Source organism: Haliotis rufescens, unplaced genomic scaffold, assembly GCF_023055435.1.
Source record: "Haliotis rufescens isolate VD_foot unplaced genomic scaffold, xgHalRufe1.0.p SCAF_14, whole genome shotgun sequence".
Taxonomy (NCBI): Eukaryota; Metazoa; Mollusca; class Gastropoda; order Lepetellida; family Haliotidae; genus Haliotis; species Haliotis rufescens.
Window position 1 is genome coordinate 3,777,192 of NW_025963824.1, and position 20,806 is coordinate 3,797,997.

The window sequence follows — 20,806 nt, forward strand, 5'->3', positions numbered from 1 at the left end:
TTTGGTACAAAGTGACCTGGTGCTGTAATAGTGCCACTAACATCGTAGTGTTGCTGGTATTCCATGACACGTTGTGTAACAGTTCCAGTTATTTGACAAGCTTCAATTACGTCCTCTGCTTCTGTGCATCACATGACCCGAGTCAGTGCTGTGGGAAGCATGCGGTATTCTAACAATCCAACAGCTGGTATAGGGAGATAATTATGTATATTTCACAGGTGTTCACATTTACAAATTGCTCATACTATTGAAACACGAGCAGGTACTGTTGTTACTGTGTAAATATTTTTGACGTGACATTTGCTTTTTGTAATATTGGTCAAATAAAACACGAACTCAATCAGGTATCCTCCTTCAATCATTGATATAATATGGCTTAAACTACAGAGGATTCTATCCTGTCTTAACGTGCAACACATATAACTAATTCTCACATTCGTCACAAAAGGGGTCGATGTTGAACACATCCTACCTTCACGTCATCAGTCAATATAGACCCACATCCATCACTCACTCTCTCACTCATCACATCAGGAGTCGATGTTGAACACATCCTACCTTTACGTCATCAGTCAATATCAACAAACATCCATCACTCACTCTCTCACTCATCACATCAGGAGTCGATCTTGAACACATCCTACCTTTACGTCATCAGTCGATAGATACCCACATATATAACTCACCACAGCATGGTTCTTCTTTAAATATGTGTTTCAGTGTAGCACACTGAGGTCAGACAGTGTGAAGGACTTCTCTTGGGTGTATGAATTTTTTCTGTCAACACGTGTGTTTGAAATTCTCATAATGAGGTCCGACTGAAGGAACGGCTTGTCTGGTGGTGTGAGTTGTTCTGTCAACACGTGTGTTTTAGATTCTCACAATTAGGTCAGACTGAGTGAAGGGCTTGTCTGGTAGTATGAGTTATTCTGTCAACACGTGTGTTTGAAATTCTCATAATGAGGTCCGACTCAGTGAAGGGCTTGTCTGGTGGTGTGTGTGTGTCATCGGTGTTCAATAATCTCAGCTGAATAAACCTACACTAACATTCATGGCTTTATACCTCCAGCAGTTGTCTCCCTTACATAGGCTAGGTGCTCAGTAATATCAAGTGGATAAACCAACGCTAACTGCATGGCTCTAAATACACAGCAGTTGTTTCACCTGATGTATCAGAACATATTTTACTGCTACTTATGCGAACATTATTGTCTTCCTAGGAGAGACAATAATTATTCAGGGGAGATAACTACAGCTGAATAGAAATAAGTGCAGCTGAAACGGAGACGAATAAATCAGGGGACGTAAAAGTAAAGGTAGTGAGATAACTGTTTTTGAAGAGCAGTCAAATTATTACTCAGGGGAATAACAATGTACTAAGGGGAATAACTGTGTACTAAGGGAAATAACTGCATCAAGACCACTTATGGATCAGGGGAGAAAACTGTCTCTGAACACAGCTGAAGGTGGTGCTACACAACTGTCCAGGCAGCTGTAACTGAAGGGATAACTAAAATCAAATGAAAAATTGGATGAGTGTAATAAATTGACATATTCACAACCTTGTACATAATATGATATGGTTGTCCCAGTAAACAGCGCATACAAGGCAAAATTCCAAAATATACAAAATATACGCATTCCGTATTGACAAAAATATACAAAGCTTGTTTTTGATTGCACATATGCAGAAGTTTACCACTAATTCATTCAGTTTATTTTCCACTTTACTAAGGGTTTCTTCACGAATTATTAGGTATTCTTCTGTATGTGACAATAATGTTTAAATAATATGTTCATTTTGACAACTATATTCTCTTGACTACACCAAGGCACACAAGAAGCATATCGTCAAGTACGAACTGCACAACCATCCCAATGTTAAAAGGGGAAGCACCTAAGTGGTGATCCTCATCTGTCATTTCGTCAAACCGAAAGTTGGTTCTCGTCTGAGAGCCTGTGTTTGTAAAAGTCACATTTTTTTCCGTTCACATCTCTGGATACATTTGTGATAACCATGGTAACCACTTTGGTGTTTAATCTGCTTCACATACGCCCTTCTTGGCGGGTCACAGATGATGCAGGGTATTTGTAGATGTATCTGGACATCGTTTGCCACACATCATCTCCTGATGGCTGAAGTAAGTTTCAGTGGAATTGTCACTGACGTCCTGCAAGTCAAGATCCACATCCACGGGCTCCTCCTCGTCAAAGATTTCATCCTGATTGCTCTTTCCAATCTCACTTTCTAAATCCATGGGGACAGATGTAACATAGTCGACTAAGGCACCACATTTGACCATGCAGAGTTGTGTCGCTTGACCACACCAGAAATCTGTGATCATGGCTTCGAATCCAAGTGTGCCCCAGTTATGTTTCTAGGTCTGTCAGCATCATACATGTGCCCTTGGGTTTCGCCAGAGTGGTACACGTCTGAAACTTTCTTGCTACATTAAGATGACACGCCATGATATGATTGGAATACAGTTTGAAGAACTCGTTAACTCTGTCTTCATCTCGATAATTGAAGCAATATATTCATGTATGAAGGATGTGTATCGGCCTTTGTCAGTACTATAACATTTCTCAAGTTCTTGATCATGAATACCTGGAGATGAAATTTCACATGGATCTCTCTCTACAGTGGCGGTTGTACTGGATTCTCGTCACAGGAGCACAAACCATCCTCCTTTCGTTCCTGTAAGACGTTGATGCCATAATTCACAAAATTGCTATGATTACACTGGGTCATGTCAAATTGTAAAATGATTGTGGCTAGAACCTGATAAATATATAACTTATTTTTGAAGTTGGTTAACATTGCATTATTATTGCATGCGTTGGTTAGTTGTCTATCACAATCACCATTGAATGCTTGTATATGAGTGTGGTAATTTATACATCAATCACATACACTTAAAGCTGACCATACCATACATATTTTCATGGATATTGTAAACAAAGGGACCTCAGAATAGCAGTCTCATTTTCATGTTCTAGCCAAATAGTTTATCTAACAATAGCCTTTGACGTGCGGATATTTGTCAGGTTCTTGCAAAAAAGCTTGTACAGAGCCATCACATACCTAGAACATGTACCTATTACAACAAGAAGTGTGATTTCGCATCTATCAATATCCTCCTTTGTGTCAATTGGAAATGCCGCCCTAAGAAGTAATCCCGCAGTGGACAGATGTTCACTGAGTTTTATTAACGACTAAATGATTATAATAAGATAACGATGTTGGATCCATTCTTTGCTGCATAAATATTTGTTAATCATCATTGATATATATTGCACATATAAATATAAGCACAGAAAGGCAGTTGTAACACATCTAACACGCCACATATATAAAACAGCACAGAGTAGGGGAGGTTACTACACCTGTCTTGTATACAAGGCTAGTTAGATTAATGACACGAAGACTACACTTCAAGAACAGTTTACAACATAACCAATTGATTGTCAGTACTCAGGGAACAGTCGGTTGCCAGTACACAGGGAAGAGTCAGTTGTCAATACACAAGAACAGTCGGTTGTCAGTACACAGGGAACAGTCAGTTGTGAGTACACAAGAACAGTCGGTTTTCAGTACACAGAGAACAGTCGGTTGTCAATACACAAGAACAGTCGGTTGTCAGTACACAAGAACAGTCAGTTGTCAGTACACAGGGAACAGTCAGTTGTGAGTACACAGGGAACAGTCAGTTGTCAGTACATAGTGAACAGTCAGTTGTCAATACACAGGGAACAGTCAGTTGTCAATACACAGGGGGCTGTCAGTTGTCAATACACAGGGAACGGTCAGTTGTCATTCACAAGAACAGTGTGTTGTAAGTACACAAGAACAGTCGGTTGTCAGTACACAAGAACAGTCGGTTGTCAGTACACAGGGAACAGTCAGTTGTCAGTACACAGGGAACAGTCAGTTGTCAGTACACAGGGAACAGTCAGTTGTCAGTACACAAGGACAGTCGGTTGTCAGTACACAGGGAACAGTCAGTTGTCAGTACACAGGGAACAGTCAGTTGTCAGTACACAGTGAACAGTCAGTTGTCAGTACACAGGGAACAGTCAGTTGTCAATACACAGGGGGCTGTCAGTTGTCAGTACACAGAGAACAGTCAGTTGTCAGTACACAGAGAACAGTCAGTTGTCAGTACACAGAGAACAGTCAGTTGTCAGTACACAGTGAACAGTCGGTTGTCAGTACACAAGGAACAGTCAGTTGTCAGTACACAAGAACAGTCGGTTGTCAGTCACAAGAACAGTGTGTTGTAAGTACACAAGAACAGTCGGTTGTCAGTACACAAGAACAGTTGGTTGTCAGTACACAGAGAACAGTCAGTTGTCAGTACACAGGGAACAGTCAGTTGTAAGTACACAAGAACAGTCGGTTGTCAGTACACAAGAACAGTTGGTTGTCAGTACACAGAGAACAGTCGGTTGTCAGTACACAGGGAACAGTCAGTTGTCAGTACACAAGAACAGTCGGTTGTCAGTACACAGGGAACAGTCAGTTGTCAGTACACAGGGAACAGTCAGTTGTAAGTACACAAGAACAGTCTGTTGTCAGTACACAAGAACAGTCGGTTGTCAGTACACAAGAACAGTTGGTTGTCAGTACACAGAGAACAGTCGGTTGTCAGTACACAGGGAACAGTCAGTTGTCAGTACACAGTGAACAGTCAGTTGTCAGTACACAGGGAACGGTCAGTTGTCAGTACACAGGGAACAGTCAGTTTTCAGTACACAGTGAACAGTCAGTTGTCAGTACACAAGAACAGTCGGTTGTCAGTACACAGTGAACAGTCAGTTGTCAGTACACAAGGAACAGTCAGTTGTCAGTACACAGGGAACAGTCAGTTGTCAGTACACAGGGAACAGTCAGTTGACAGTACACAGGGGGCAGTCAGTTGTCAGTACACAGGGAACAGTCGGTTGTCAGTACACAGGTAACAGTCAGTTGTCAGTACACAGGGAACAGTCGGTTGTCAGTACACAGGGAACAGTCAGTTGTCAGGACACAGGGAACAGTCGGTTGTCAGTACACAGGGAACAGTCAGTTGTCAGGACACAGGTAACAGTCGGTTGTCAGTACATAATGAACATTCGAGTACAATACTTTACACACACGCAAGTTAGTATCCTTGTACATTGTCCAACTTAAGACATCGCCAGGACCGTGCCTGTTTTCTAAATCTAACCTTGCCCTACCTCATATAAGCACACAATGTACCCCATTGTCCAAATATTGTAAGAATGTCATTCCCCTCGAGCGCTGGCTTTATGTTCCATTATGTGTATGCTTGTATGTGAGCTGGAGCTTTTGTCAGACTGTCACTTCACCCTGCGCAGGCACGCACTTACACATACCTTCAAAATATCATTGGTATTGGTTGTGAATGTTGTATGAACATGCATGCGCAGATTGGCTTAACTATTACTTCAACTGTAAATACTTCATGTAAAGAGGCACATTTAATCGATTCTGCACAATTAGTTTTACAAATAATCTATTCTCGCCTTTCAATCTCGTATCATATGACCATTTACAATCCCTGAATTGGAACATTCAACCTACTCAAATCATACTCTCTTCTGATCCGCCGTCAGTATCAAGATCTTGGTGGAATGGAGACAATCCACCTGCATGATACGCGATCGAATTGGTTCAAGAAAAAATGACAAATACAGTGACTTCTACATTGAAATAAAGTAGATTCACGCTCTACCAATTCATCTAGGAAATGTTTGTTTAGATGTAAAAACAATAATATGCGACTGTAAAAACACACTGAACAACGGCCTTTGTTGCAAAATCGTGAGTGAACTGAGTGTGACAACTGTTTTCACATTTTACATTACTTCCTTTTTCAAATGCATTACTTGTTATTCATACATGACGTCTACATACGACTATCAGCAAAGATATATCTGTTTCTAGGCCATGTCACAGTGACCGATCTCAGCACGCTGACCCACCCTACAGAACGTCGTGTACGTTGTATTATATTATAAGTCTAATACCATATAGCAATACGTGTCTTTGTGTGCCTCTGAGTAAGCGGTGATTCACTGTACAGGATATGTTGCACTATCTTTGGCAGTTCCATTGTGTATCTTTTGGTATATCGTTGGGATCATAGGTACACCATAGGGGACACAAGTATATCATTATAGTCAGACACTCCAGGAGAATCGCTGTAGTCGGGGACGGGACTGCAAGTAGCAATAAAGCAGCATGGTTGTTAAGCTTGTGTACGTTCATAGGCGACCTTGAGCATGCATCCTCTCCAGTTGTCTTTGGCTAACATGTTACACATGCTCAGAAAAAACCTTCTCTATACATTTTTAAACCCAGCGTGTTTATTAGCTAACTGTCCAGTCTTTTATTCGTGTTTTAGTGTTCCTTGTGTTGAATGTTTTTGATATCATTGGGTACACTGCTCACCGAGACTGTGACCACATCATTGTCACTGACAGAAATGACCGCCCGTGTCCCGAGGCGCAGCTTATCTCACCTTCGTTTCTTCTAAGCTTTACGGTACATTAATTATTCAAAACTAATATGAACAATAAAGGCCATTTTAAGTTATATACTCACATGTACCCTCTCAACTGTTTTAAAATAACATTCATCAGTTATTCAATGATGGCCAAAACAACGTGAACAAAGCTTAGCTGCTCTACATGAAAAGTGAAATAGCAAAATCATTGCATGTTACCATCGCTAAATTATTTGTTCTCTCAAACAACGTGGTTAAAGTGACATATCCAATAATGCTATCTAAATCTGTCAACTCTTTCATACATCAGTACTATCAAGTTTTGGCTTGACTCTAAAACCTGGAGATATGCCAATTCCTCTCTTGTACTGAATTCCAAAACTTTACAAAAATCCGAATTAATGAGGTATATATTGCTGATTTCATTACAATGCAAACAATTTTTAACTTTAGTTCGCATAATTTCTGCGGGGACTACGCGATCGGATATTTGGAGTTCACACGATGTGAACAATGTTTTATGAAACTGATCGAGTGAACTTTTGCCAGAACTACATACATGTATACTTTCCGTGGTTGCCTCGAACTCTCGATCGGTGTTTAGAATCAAATCGTTTTCCTATTTACCTTTTAATTCCTACATTTATCAGCAAAATAAATTAATTCAGTATTTTTGCTTTGTCTTGCCTGACTTAGAAATAAATAACTGCTTTGCTTCTGGTGTGGCCGACGACACAGATCAAAGCGAATGCTCGTCATCAATCCCAAACTTAAACCTGATTCACAATTGTTTAGGAAAAAACCTTCAAGATTTGGATAACTAAGATACAGCAAATTTATCATGGAAAAAAGTTCAATGGTAAGCCAAATAAAATTAATCTAGCTTCTAAATAAACAAGATATTAAAATGGAAGGAAAGAAACTAAAATAACTCGTCATCGGAGACTGAAAAAATAGTAGACTGGATTACTATTCTGGTTTCTGAGTTTGCCAACATTCTTCGTGCATTCCAGGCCATAATGAAGCTAGCAGCAGGTCAGGTGACAAGAAACAACAAGTAGCATGAACTATTTTTGAAAGATTTTACCGGAGATCATTTCAATATCAGTATGGGATTGAAATGAAATTAGATCGTTTAAGATCAATGGCATGAGTATCAGCTGTTGTGTCACCGCTAAATAATGAAGTACCAAGATTATTTGGGAAAAAATCATTCGATGCTATTAAAATGAAATCTGTGACTTCATGCTACGGAGAGGCAATAACTTCCTAAACTAAACTAAGTGTAAGATATATATGCCAGCCATTGGAACTCGAAGGGAGCCAACGTTGTGCAACTGATCCCGTTTTGTCTCTTAAGATATATAACGTCAGTGGATTGGTTATGAAAGAAGGCGAGTCTTTTCTGTATTTACTTAAAAAATGGACCGAGCAGGGGATATGTACGAGAAGAGTTGCTCATAGTTCCCAGCAATACAGTATTACCACCATAAGCAGAAGCATAGGTAGTTACACCATCCTTATCGATCCATCTCTTTTTATCCAAGGGGGACAATGATGTCTCGTTCATTCTTAACCCATATATCCTTTGCTTGTCAGTTCTTAATGTATTCATCTCATGTTTGAATGTTCTACAATTGAATAATACTTCTTTATACTGTTCTTGTTTTATACACTGATTTACCACATACATTGTAATGCCTTTAGCTTTTCTTATCTCCTCATTATCAGACTTCTTTACAGAATACATCTTAAGTCTTAATCCAATATACTCTGCAGTAGCGAGTGAGTGAGTATGGTTTTACGCCTCTTTTAGCAATATTCCAGCAATATCACGGCGGGGTACACCAGAAATGGGCTTCACACAATAGGAGTTCTAGCACATTCATACTTCATCTTACCTAATACCTTTTTATTTACCGCACTGTGCAATGGATTGTCTTTGGGTAATCGCTTGTATTGTTCATATCTATTTTTTATCTCATATCTTATACACATCAAATTATGTTATGCGTTAAACAACAAATATACAAACAAACAAACATTAGGGTTAGGTAAAGGTTTAGTGGCTATTATAGATACCATAGCGGCTCCTAATACCCTTTACACAAAAAAATCAAACTGTTTTCAGTCAGTGCCATATCGGGTCATTTCTCACCACTCTACCTTGCAGACGTAATCTAACAGTATGGGGCGATTGTGCCAAATGGCATCGGGATCACTCATAAGCATTGGTTGACTTAAGTCATGAGTCACCATGCCCACCCGCAACCTCCGTAAGTGTCCGTCACCTATTCGACACTTTTCGTTCAATTCTGTAACGTACTCGTGAAGATCCCGGGAGAAAAGGTCTTTAGCAACCAATGCTTGTCATAAGAGGCGACTTACGGGATCGGGTTTTCAGGCTCCTGACTTGGTTGATGCATGTCATCGTATGCCACTTGTGTGGATCGATGCTCATGATGTCAGTCACTGGATTCTGTGGGCCAGACTCGATTATTTACAGACCGCTGTCATATAGCTCGAATATTGCCGAGAGGTGAGGTGAAATTGGGTTTAACGTCGCGTCCAAGATTATTGCACTTATATAGCGACGTGCATGCACGTGTATGTGTGTGTGTGGCTGCTTGTACTAGTCCGGACTGATGCCGATTTATAGTGCTAGCTCACTGAGATACCATGCCGCAGTTTAACATGAATACCCCACTCAGACACATTATACTGACTCCGAGCCGACCAGTCCTTGATTTAGCCCCTTAATGCCGAGCGCCAGACAGGGTAACAACAAGTACAATCTTTTAACGTCTTTTTGTATGACGCGGCCCAGGATCGAACCCTGGACCTTCCGCTCTCCGGGCGGACGCTCTACCACATGACCACGGAGGCGGTCATTGCCGAGAGCAGAGTAAAATAGCAAACAACTACATAATTCTACTACTGCTCTTGTGAATTTTGAGGATCCTACACAATACTTCTTTTCTTTTTCGTTATTATTTAAATCTTATGTTGTATAATGATATGTTTTAAACATATTTATTTCATTGTGAACAGGATTTGCAAACAGGCCGATGGCTTATCTAAATGCTGCTCAAATACAAAATAATTATTAGTTTCAATAAAATACTAATTCAACACTATCAGTTGAGCAATAATGTAATGATTTTTTTTTATCTCAATAAAATCTTTCTTTTGCTTCATTAGCATAAAGATATATAATACTGACCAGTCATAAGCTAGGTGCTAAACATATATCACATATACTAATGCCCTGAATGTTTTCCTACAATTAATATAGCTCACTGAACAAAGTTTTCAGGTCCATGTTAGTATACAAATGTCATTGACATTTTTTTATGTACTTTACTTAGGTGTTTTCTGTGGAAGCCATTAGTCTTATGCGCCTATTTGGGGCAATTATATTCTGTTTCAAACTACAATGAATCTCGTCCGTCTAGATGTAACAAGTACTTAGTCCATTCCAAAATAATCGGTTAATCTCACCAGGAAGAAAGGCCAAAGTGAGCACATAGCTAATGACTTTCAATTTTTTGTCAGAGTGAGTATGGTGTTATGCCACTTTTAGTAATATTCCAACAATATCATTATTGGTGACACCGAGCAATGGGTTTCACACATTTTACCCATGTGGCGAACGTTTTAACCACTAGGCTAGAGCAAACTGGGAATATGAAGATGAAATTTAGGGATATCATCATGCCAGGATTGATGGTTATTAATTTATGATGATTAACATCTAAAAAGAAATATAAATGAAATGAAAAATAGTTTCTCCAAAAGTACATGCCCAGAGATCTCAGCATTAAGAGATTATCTCATTTCTTTCAGTAATGTGTCGACACTGAAATAAATATGCATCCTTGAGAATGTGTGAGATGGGTTTTCGTTAGACAGCTTTAAAATCAACATGTTATCATATTTTATCATATTTTCTTTACCTTAGCTAGAATCATAGATGTATTTACCTCGGCGACTGACCACAACACCAAGAATGTAAAAAGATGGGGGAGAATTTCCATCGGGGGACACCGGAATGGCTTCATACATTATACCTAAGTGGAAAATTGAACCCGGGTGTTCAGTGAGCGCTTTACCCACCAGGGTACGACATCGCTACTACATGTCCAGCAGTAAAATGAAAACATGTTTTTCAAACTTAGTCTACTGGATGTAGGATATCTACTATAGGTGATTAGAGATAGTTATTGATATTATTGTAACTGGCAAGGTGCATGTATTTAGATTGTCCGTCATGGTAGAGACTCTCTGAGTGAACTTAAACGTCAATGCATTAAGGTAATAACATTTGATATAATCATATGAAACATATCAAATACCCCTGCATGATTTACATACGACGCATGCGTTTCCAAAGATATATATTCATAATATTTGTTGATATTACGCTTTGCATCAAATTGTATGCACACTTTGCATCACACAAAGGAACACACGTCTTTATGGCTGTTCAGTGTTCAGGTATTGTGTTGTGCATTCTTACCGTTAAGTGGATTATAGGCGTACAATACACTGGAGGCGGTATTCATATAGGACGAACCATTTCAAGTGTAATTGAAAAGCCATTACTATCAGTCGTATTTCAATCTTTAAACCTCCACCTTTAGAAACACTGAGCTATTTCCAGCTGAGTTGTTATTCAGTCAAATCTTGTCCCACGCCCGGCGATGACACCAGCATTATTTGTGTTGACAAAGGAGAACATATAAAAGGTCTTGTGACTTTTCACTCTTTGAAATGTAGCATGTTTGCAACTAGTACCTTTCAAAAGATCCATAATAGCAGATACAAGTTAACTCTTGACTATTGAATTATAATCTGTTGATTATTTGTTTCGAACTCACTGTTTACATTTGCTGTGACAAAACCAACCCTTTCAAAGACGACTGTCGTATATCTGACATTCAACATACCTTACTGTCCATCTGTGTTTGTGTGTAGAGACTTGTGTGAAATCGAAATGCGAGCAAGTTTTTTCCTTCGGGTTTATATTTGAATATGACCAGAAAGGTTCTTAAGTATAGTTAATGCTGACTGTGCTTTATCAACAAACTGACTTAGCTATTGACTCACTCACCAGCCACTGACGTGGATGTGTGTGAAGCTAATACTGGCCGTCCTTTATCGTATATTTGTGGTTTTGCGTAATACAGTACTCACTCACTCACTCACTGCCACTCCCCCGGTACTGACTCTCTACGTACAGGTCTTCATTGCATAATTCCCAATCACCGCCCACTGTACTGACATGACGGGGCGGTCGGGTAGCCTAGTGGTTAAAGCGTTCGCTCGTCACGCAGAAGACCCGGGTTCAATTCCCGACATGGGTACAATGTGATGTTGCTGGAATATTGCTAAAAGCGGCGTAAAACCATACTCACTCACTCACCCACTCACTGACGTGACAAGTCGACTCTCTACATACAGGTCTTCATTGCATAATTCCCAATCACCGCCCACTGTACTGACGGGACAAGTCGACTCTCTACATATGCCTTTTTTGCATAAGTCCCAATCACCACCCACTGTACTGACGTGATAAGTCGACTCTCTACATATGCCTTTTTTGCATAATTCCCAATCATCGCCCACTGTACTGACGTGACATGTCGACTTTCTGTATCCAGTAGTAGTGGTGGTAGTTGTACCCATTGTAATCCCAGTTCTGGACATTAACTTGTAGCTGTAGTAGTGGTAGTAGTGGTAGTTCTAGTTGTTGTGGTTGTCATGGTTGTTGATGTGGAAATGTTTACTTATCTGGAGCCATAGCTGGTCTATCAACGAGACAAATGTATCCGAATGTCCTCTTGTGAAACCGTGCATTTTCTTCAGGGCAGAGCATCTGTCACCAGTAGCGGTAGCATTAGAATTTAGAGCGATCTGGGGACACAAAGATGCGTCAATACGTTTCATCTATTTAAACTGCTAACGAGGAACTTATTTTGGAGGCTATTGCATGGACATAGTTTAAAATAACACTGATAAACTGAAATGAATCAATTACACAACAAAGGTATTGGGGACAAGGCAATAACAGCTGCTAATAGATCAAATTAACCTTCAACTGATGTGAGTTGAACTCCATTCCACAAAATAGCTAGTTATCTATTCACAGGTTTACCTCATAGAAATAAGATGATATATAGTTCACATATATTTCAATGAAGTAAAAAAACTGTCCTATGTACAGACAAGTACATGAGATTAAGGCCCAACGACGGTGTTATAGAAAATGAATTTCTTCCCTCTTACCGTCGCCAGTTGGATACCTAGTGCCTTCTCCTTTGAATTGCACATACATATGACGTATTGGTATACAGTATGGGGCTGGCTCACCCGGTCTGGTCATGTGACATAGTGTAACTGAAGGGTAACAGTATAAAGGCTGCGACTGGCGTAATGCGGTGCTACATTTAGAACTAGAACTGGTTTCTGGCAGAGTTTGGTCACAGCTGGTGAGTATAACTGATTCTTTTACTGCTTGTATACTGTTTAAAAAATCTACATGTCCGTCATGATTAACCACGCCATATATTACATTCCTTCACGTGAATATGTGTTTGAAAGCTCAACATTTGACACACGCCGCGATATAACTGGAATACTGTTAAAAGTGGTGTTTAACCCAACTCACTCACTCACTCAACATTTGACTTGAACACCACGAAAACAGAAGGGAAACAACTAATAACGTCTTATGACCAGCAGACGCCTACCTAAGTGTACACTAGTAGTGTACATATCAGGAATCTAAATTCCCATTCAAACTCCAGTCAGTTTAAGGTTGATGCAGTTCAACGTTTTGCAGACGCTAGTTATATGCAATCTTTGTATGTGTACCTCAACAGTGATGCCAGAAAGTGAGGTTTACCAAAGATTTGATTTCGTTCAATAATAGCCGATTCCCTTCCACCCACTTACTTATCTGAGATAGAAATATAAGAGACCAGTGACCTCACCTCATCTAATTAATTTTTAGATCTATACATGAAGATTTATGGAGGACATTTCAAAATTGTATGTGTTTGTGAACACCTTATCTCATTACTACTACTTAGAACGGCTTTGACGATTTTCTGTCATTGAGTTCAATGGATAGTATAATTCAAGCCAGTACACACACTGAATACTCTAACATAGAGCATTGAAAGACTCTCTGTAAAAGTTGGCTGGGCCTTGCGTCAGTGAATTCCACCTGAATTGAGTTAAGGGCCATTATGATAGTCAGTGTGTCACGTGTATTGTGTATGTTTACCTGCTGTCATACCGACAGCCGATGATACGAACGTAGCCTCACCTAAGACGTTTCCCCCTGCAGATTCCCCCCTGTGTCTCTACACTGTTGCGTCCAACACCTCTAGTTCCATCTCAAGTATGTAGTTCTCGAAGATATATTTCACCCCTGTGTAGGCCTCAGTTACTGGGACGACCCTCTCAGGTTGGTAGTTTTGTTCAAACGTACTGTGCTTTTATAAGCAGTGACACGTTACACATGTACACAAATTTAGTCTCCTCTACTGATTTGTAACAATATACATTCACACAACCATAACGGTTTTACCAGTGCAATACCGCGTGGGTTCCTCAGTAAACCAGATGTCAGCTTTCAATTCGATTCGGAAAATTTAATCTAAAAAAGGAAAATCCACATCGAAAACAAATTGACTGTCTCTGAAGATTACAGTCAGCATGTATGCCCATTGTGAGATTGAAATTAACTTTGTTGAATACTATAAAAGATCAAACACTTATGTCTATTTGAGTATTTCCAAAATCCTAATAAACTGAATGATTTATTATACTCATTATCCATGATCTACTATTATGATTATTATATTTATATTCTGGGTTGTACCATGGATGGACCACTGTGTCAAAATCACAAGCATGGCGAAGACAGTAATAAAATGATCGAGCTACTCATGTCATTTAAGATACTGTGTGTGTGCCAAAGCTGGATATCCACTGACAATGTGTTGGAGAGTCTAATTAAATTCATTACATAATTTACATTTCATATTTGCATGTTGATGCAAAATCACACATTGACGTTTTCAAGTGGGAAGTGACTGGTCCTTATAATAATATTATTATGTTATTATTATTTCAGATATGTGTCAACGATGTACATCCCTTGAACGTGAATATAGACAGTACAGCTCTGCTCCACACAGCTTCATCGTTCACGCAGACAGAAGCATCATCACAGGTCCAGGAAGAAATAAGGAGGTCAAGAAGGGGAAGAAGAAGATCCTCCAGGACATAGTAAAGAAAGTGTCAGCACTCAGGAACACGCTTGGGGGACATCTGCTGGTTCACCTACACGGACAAAAGGAGGGAGACAAGTATCTGGAGTACTTCCATGAGTTTGTGGACAAAACTCTACAGGACCTGATTGAGTGTGGATCTTCCTATGTGGACACATATCACACTACATGGTTAAATGAGATACCATGCTTTGAAACCTTTAAAGATGTTTTATTGATAAATGTAGCTCTCACATGTGGAATTTCGACGGCAAATGTTAACACAAAGATATGCAATGACTTTGAAAACACAAGCCCTACAACATTTAATTTAGTTTACTTGCTGGCACATTCTCAATACGAGGCATCACGTGGTGTACCTGCTTTAAAGGGAATTGATCAAGACAAGCTGCAGCTGTACCAAGAATCTCAGAATGTTGAACTGAAACTGTTCTGTCCAAAGAATGACATCTCACATGTGCAGTATATTTGGGAAGATCTTAAACTCAAGGACAATATAACGTCGATGTCTAAAGTTCCTGGTGGAGGGTCATATTATGTGGGAGTAGAGGAAAGAGTGGTCACAGAGAGCGGTTACAAGACTAAAGTACCCCATTTTGTCGGTTTTCAGGTTGATAATCCAGAAGAACTTAAGGAAGGTCTGCACATCATGGTAAACAAGGAACTTTGTGTGTTATCTTTCACTGGTGAATTTGGTGACCCACCGTCTGATCTTGTCCAAATAGGAATCCATAGACTCCCTGGCGTAGGGAACAAGTGTGTACTTGAAGTAGCAGTGAGGTTCTTTGGTGGGATTGTCTTCTGTGACAAACAGGGGCCAATAATTTATGAAATACAGAATCATGGTATATGCAGAATGGAAAGGACTGAGTGGCTACGAAGAATCCTGCAGCTCCCTTCGTGGAAAGTGATACAAACAAATGAGGTGGAGACTGAGAGTGAACACAATCTAAACACACAGAACATAATCTATTCCCGTACATAAAAGACGTGCAGTGAATACAGTGACTGTTTTCTTATTGTATGCAAGCCTTTATTGCAAATATATTTAGTTTTGCATGGTACTTATCATTAAGTTGGAACAGATAGTGACTGGCTTGACACTTGGATTTCAATATTTGTAAGAGAATACAACAAAATTTGACTTAACTGTGTGTTTTGTGTCTTGGGGAAAAGACTTTATCATATAAATCAAAGAGCGCTATCCTACAGAATTCACAATGTCATCCAACGAGAGTGAAGATTCGGATTTGTCCAGCACCTACAGCTCTGACGGGGAGGTCCAGCACTCCATCACCAGACCACAGAGGACACCAGGGCTCAAGTATCTGGACTTTGATGGTAGGGGTATATCTCAGACTGATTCATTTCAGCAATACAAGTATCATTATCAGTAGTTAGTAGCGGTACCCTGGTACCGCTCCTGGCTTCTGATTGGTCGGTTGCTCTGATGACGTCACTTCCGGTTTTGGTTTGGTCACGTGACTGCGCATGCGCACAGGGCATGATGGGTCCTGCGTGCGCATCCAAGATGGCGGCACATCCGTTTCCGGTGGCGTGTGCCTCCAAGAGGGCGTCGCCTCCGTTTCCGGGGAAGGGGAAAAACCCAGAGAAGCGGTCGTAAAAGGTGAACAAGATCGCCATTGAAAGAAGCACGTCAAAAATCTTTTTGTTATTGTTGTTGTTGTTGTTGTTCTAAACATAGAAAAGGTGGTGGCGTTGGTGAAGGGTGGGTGGTGGTTAAGGGAGGGAGGGAGGAGGAGGAGGGTTCTTTGTTTGGGTCAAAGCAAAGGATGAAAGCGTTCCTTTGGGAGAAATTGGTGGCCCTGAAAAGTGCCGTTGGAAAACAAACTGGAAACTGGAACACTGGAAAACTGGAACACTGGCAAAACTGGAAACGATGGGAAACTGGACATCTGGGGTCCTGTCAATCATATGACATAGTCAATCCTATGAATAGTCATAGTCATGATCAACATCAACATCATCATCATCACATCAAGACTGACTGAGACAAAGAAGAGCATGGTCCTTACAGCTGTTCTTGATGAGAGATCATCAGAGACAATTTCCTCCGTGGTCGTCTTTTTGCAGGTGTTGAAGGTGTTCCAGGTTTCAAAAAGGATGTCCCCTTCGTTTCGGTGTCTGCTGCTGCTGCTGCTGTTGCTGCTGTAGTGGTGGTGACTGGCGCTGTTGTGGTGGTGCTGGTGGTGGTGGTGGGTGTTGCTGCTGCTATGGTGACAACAGCTGCTGTGGTGGTGGTGCTTGATGCTGCTGCTGCTGCTGGTTTGCTTGTTTTTTTCTTCTGGGTCTTCTTTATCGTCTTCTTCGGTGCTACTTTCTGGGGTTCAGTCAGTTTCCGCATTTTTGAAAGTATTTTGGCGTAAGCGTCGTCGGCCTTTATCTTTGCACACAACATGTGTACACTTCACCCCACAGTTCAGCAGTCATGTCACCGTTCTCATCTCCACTGCTTCCTTTACCACCCATGTCGTGTCGTGTGTTGTTGTCCAGTTGTTCTGTTCGTTGTTTATTTCCAAGTCTTCACGGATGTGAGTCAACACTTGATGGTACACACGTGTTTCTTCCAGATGAAACGCCAACAGCCAACACAACGTGAGGAACATCAATCAGAGGGACGATGTTGTTGCTTGGTCCGTTCAGTGAAAAGTGATGACCAGAGAGCGTTGGTCGTTTTAAAAGGCACTGAGGTCCTGCTTTCTGATTGGTCCATTTCGGGGTCTGGTCTGAGCTTCAATTTTTCCAAACTGGACCGACCCTTGTGTTTCTTTTCCATAGGGTTAGGCTTGTAGCGTGAGAGAAGAGCACAACCTCGTTTCGGCCAATCAGTGACCAGCATGGTCCGAGCATGGTCGTACGTTCTAGATATAGATGTTCTGACTGTAGTCTAACCGTTGTCCAAACTTGCCCCAGAGCGAATTCAGTTGCATCTTGGCAATCTTGCGACGTCCTGGATTTTTTTCAATGCGATCCTTGTCCAACCCAATGCCTTCTTTGTCGTAGAACCTGGATGTAACCGTCGTGATCCGTACATTTCTCGGGGTATCCGCTGGCTTCGAGCTTCTCCTTGAAATGCCGATCGATATAAGTGTCAAAGAGTCCCACTTGCTGTGTCATGCTGTGCAAAGATGTCAAAATGCCAAACGTCGTAGATCTGAAGCACCTGGTAGTCATACTTCTTCACGGCCTAGAGTTCTACGGTGGCGTACGTACCCACACATGACCTCTCTTCGTCCGTGTGCTTGCAGGGGGAGTCTGACCGAGTATCGGCACACGATTGGCACAAAGGACAGAGCAGTTTGCCACCCGATCTGTAAGGCAGTAGCGGATGGTAAAGTCGTTTCGGGGGTAGGACACGGCATTGGATCAATCCTTTCAGTTCAAACAACGTGTCCACAGGGGGTTGATAGAGAAGGGTCGGGTGTCCCTCGGGAAATGCTCCGGTCTTACAAATGTATGGATAAAGGGAACAAATATTGATGTATTTGATGGTTTCACCTTCTTGGGCTTCGTAGCATAATCGCGTGGCATTGGTGCGTCCTCCATAGAAGGCGTCGCGAGGGTTGAGCGGCCCAGGGACGTGGATACAGTGGGGTCCATGCAAGAAAGTACGCAGAGCGGAGTCCTCCTGTTGCATTTTTGTAAACTCGTGCTCCCACAGGGTGACGATCCGTTTCACCTCAGGGTGTTGATTCAAGAGACTCAGGCGGTAGTGGGTGTTGGTATAACAGGCTCCCAACGATGTGCCCAGGACAGGATGCAGTTCTCCACGCTTAGTCTTGTGACAGGCCTGACACCCATGCCAGAAACAGCACAGGAATTCGTAGATGGTGCCTGTCGCTGGATCGTTGCCATCCACACTGTACCGATGTTGACCCTCTCCACACGTGAAGTCTTTTTCACTTCCATTCCTGGCGTGCTGGAGGTGAAGATGGGGGTCCGTTTCCATCAGATCATTCAGCCAGTGCATCCTTTACTTGTCATAGGTTTGGACATGATGTTTCTTCTTGGACTGCAGCAGAAATGTGTTTCTTTCCAAAAACGGCCCTTTTCAGGGCCACCCATCTCACCCAAAAGTCAACTTTCATCCTTTGCTTTCCCAACCCAACAATCCAAAACAAAGAACCCACACCTTCCCCTAGGCCTCATGGAGGCACACGCCTACACGTGACACCACATAAAATATATCTATATATAAATATATGTATATAAATATATAAATAGAGACACGTGAGACAAATGAAACACCGCGTGTGCATGGAGACACGAGTCAAACATCACGTGTGCATGAAAACACATGTCACAGTACGTCTGTAGACCTACATGGGTGTCAACATCTTGGTATCATGAAACATAATAATAATAATAATAATTATAACATGGATCAACATCTGTTTGAGAGACACACACACACACATGACAGTACGTTTGCATGAAGACATGGATGAAACACGGCGTGCACATCGCGACACGCAGTACATCACGTGTGCAAACGTCACGTATGTGTATCGATCTTTCTCTATCCATCTACATACTAAATAAATGGTTGTAGTCACACACACACACACACACACACATACACATGACACCACGTTTGCCTGGCAACATGTGTGAAACACTGTGTGTACCTGGCAACACGAATGACAGTACACCTGTCAACTTACACGAGTGCCAGCACCTCGGTATCATTCATAATAATAATCATCGTCAACTTCTGTTTGAAGACACACACACACACACACACACACACACACACAAAAATTCCAAGGCTACCCAAGAAAAAACCCGGATCGAAATCTGACCAATCAGAAGCCTGGGTTATCGACCAATCAGAGGCTGCCCTCTAATTGGCCGAACCGGGGTTGTGCTTTCTCTCCCATGGTAAAATTCATTTCCTAAGGAAAAGAAACACAGGGGTCGGTCCGTTTTGGAAAACCGAGGTGCTGGCAAGGCACCGGAACGAACCAATCGGAGCTGCTGCCTGGGGAACCAACCAGGAAGCAGGGTGTCAGTGGTTCTCCTATAAAACAAGAGAACAACCATTCGAGTGGATCAGTGCCACTTGTAAAAAAAGAAAGAAAATAATCAGCAGCAACAGCAACAACATGTATGAAAACTGGGATCTGGAACTGATTTCTACATCACCATCATTGCCATCGTTACCTCCATGGCAATGTGGTAGATGCCAAGGGTACCTACCTGTGTACGCCCTTGGTACAAGGGCACGGGATGGGACTTTTCAATGTCTATATTGCAACACTGTGCTGAAGGACACCTACATGCGTCGTTTAACGCACACAAGTAGGTGTCCTGTAAGACGCCAAATGAAAGCCCACCCGTGCCTTTGTACCGTTGCGTGTACCTGCATGTAAAGAAGTCATCCTCTTCAAAACGGCCCTTTTCAGGGCCACCCATCTCTCGCGAAAGAACGCTTTCATCCTATGCTTTGACGACCCTCCAACCCAAACAAAGAACCCGCCTCCTCATCCCTCCCTCCCTCCCTCCCTCCCTTCACCACCACCCACCCTTCATCACCGCCACCACCTTTTCTATGTTTAGAACAACAACAACAACAACAAAAAGATTTTTGACGCGCTTCTTTCAATGTCGATCTTGTTCACCTTTAACGACCGCTTCTCTGGGTTTTTCCCCTTCCCCGGAAACGGAGGCGACGCCCTCTTGGAGGCGCACGCCACCGGAAGCGGATGGGACGCCATCTTGGATGCGCACGCCACCGGAACGAATGTGCCTCAATCTTGGATGCGCACGCAGGACCCATCATGCCCTGTGCGCATGCGCAGTCACATGACCAAACCGAAACCGGAAGTGACGTCATCAGACCAACCGACCAATCAGAAGCCAGGAGCGGTACCAGGGTACCGCTACCAACTACTATTATCATTACGATATCAACGAGTTTATTCTTCTGTAAAAGTGGAGGGGTTAACGTGTAAAAGCCTTGAAGACCCA

The 20,806-nt window shown here is 41.7% G+C and overlaps 1 protein-coding gene across 2 annotated transcripts in view; it reads left to right on the forward strand.

The window, feature by feature from the left end:
- Positions 1–20,806, forward strand: part of LOC124123574 (serine/threonine-protein phosphatase 6 regulatory ankyrin repeat subunit A-like) — a 407,486-nt gene that overhangs the window by 147,699 nt on the left and 238,981 nt on the right. The window contains exons 1-2 of one of the 2 annotated variants that reach the window (XM_048395652.1): positions 12,981–13,003; positions 14,659–16,156. In XM_048395652.1, coding sequence (XP_048251609.1) covers positions 16,036–16,156 — 121 coding nt within the window. In that variant the 5' untranslated portion in view covers positions 12,981–13,003; positions 14,659–16,035. Of the gene's footprint in view, positions 1–12,980; positions 13,004–14,658; positions 16,157–20,806 lie in introns of those variants that run through there. The other variant, XM_048395650.1, reaches the window with a different exon arrangement.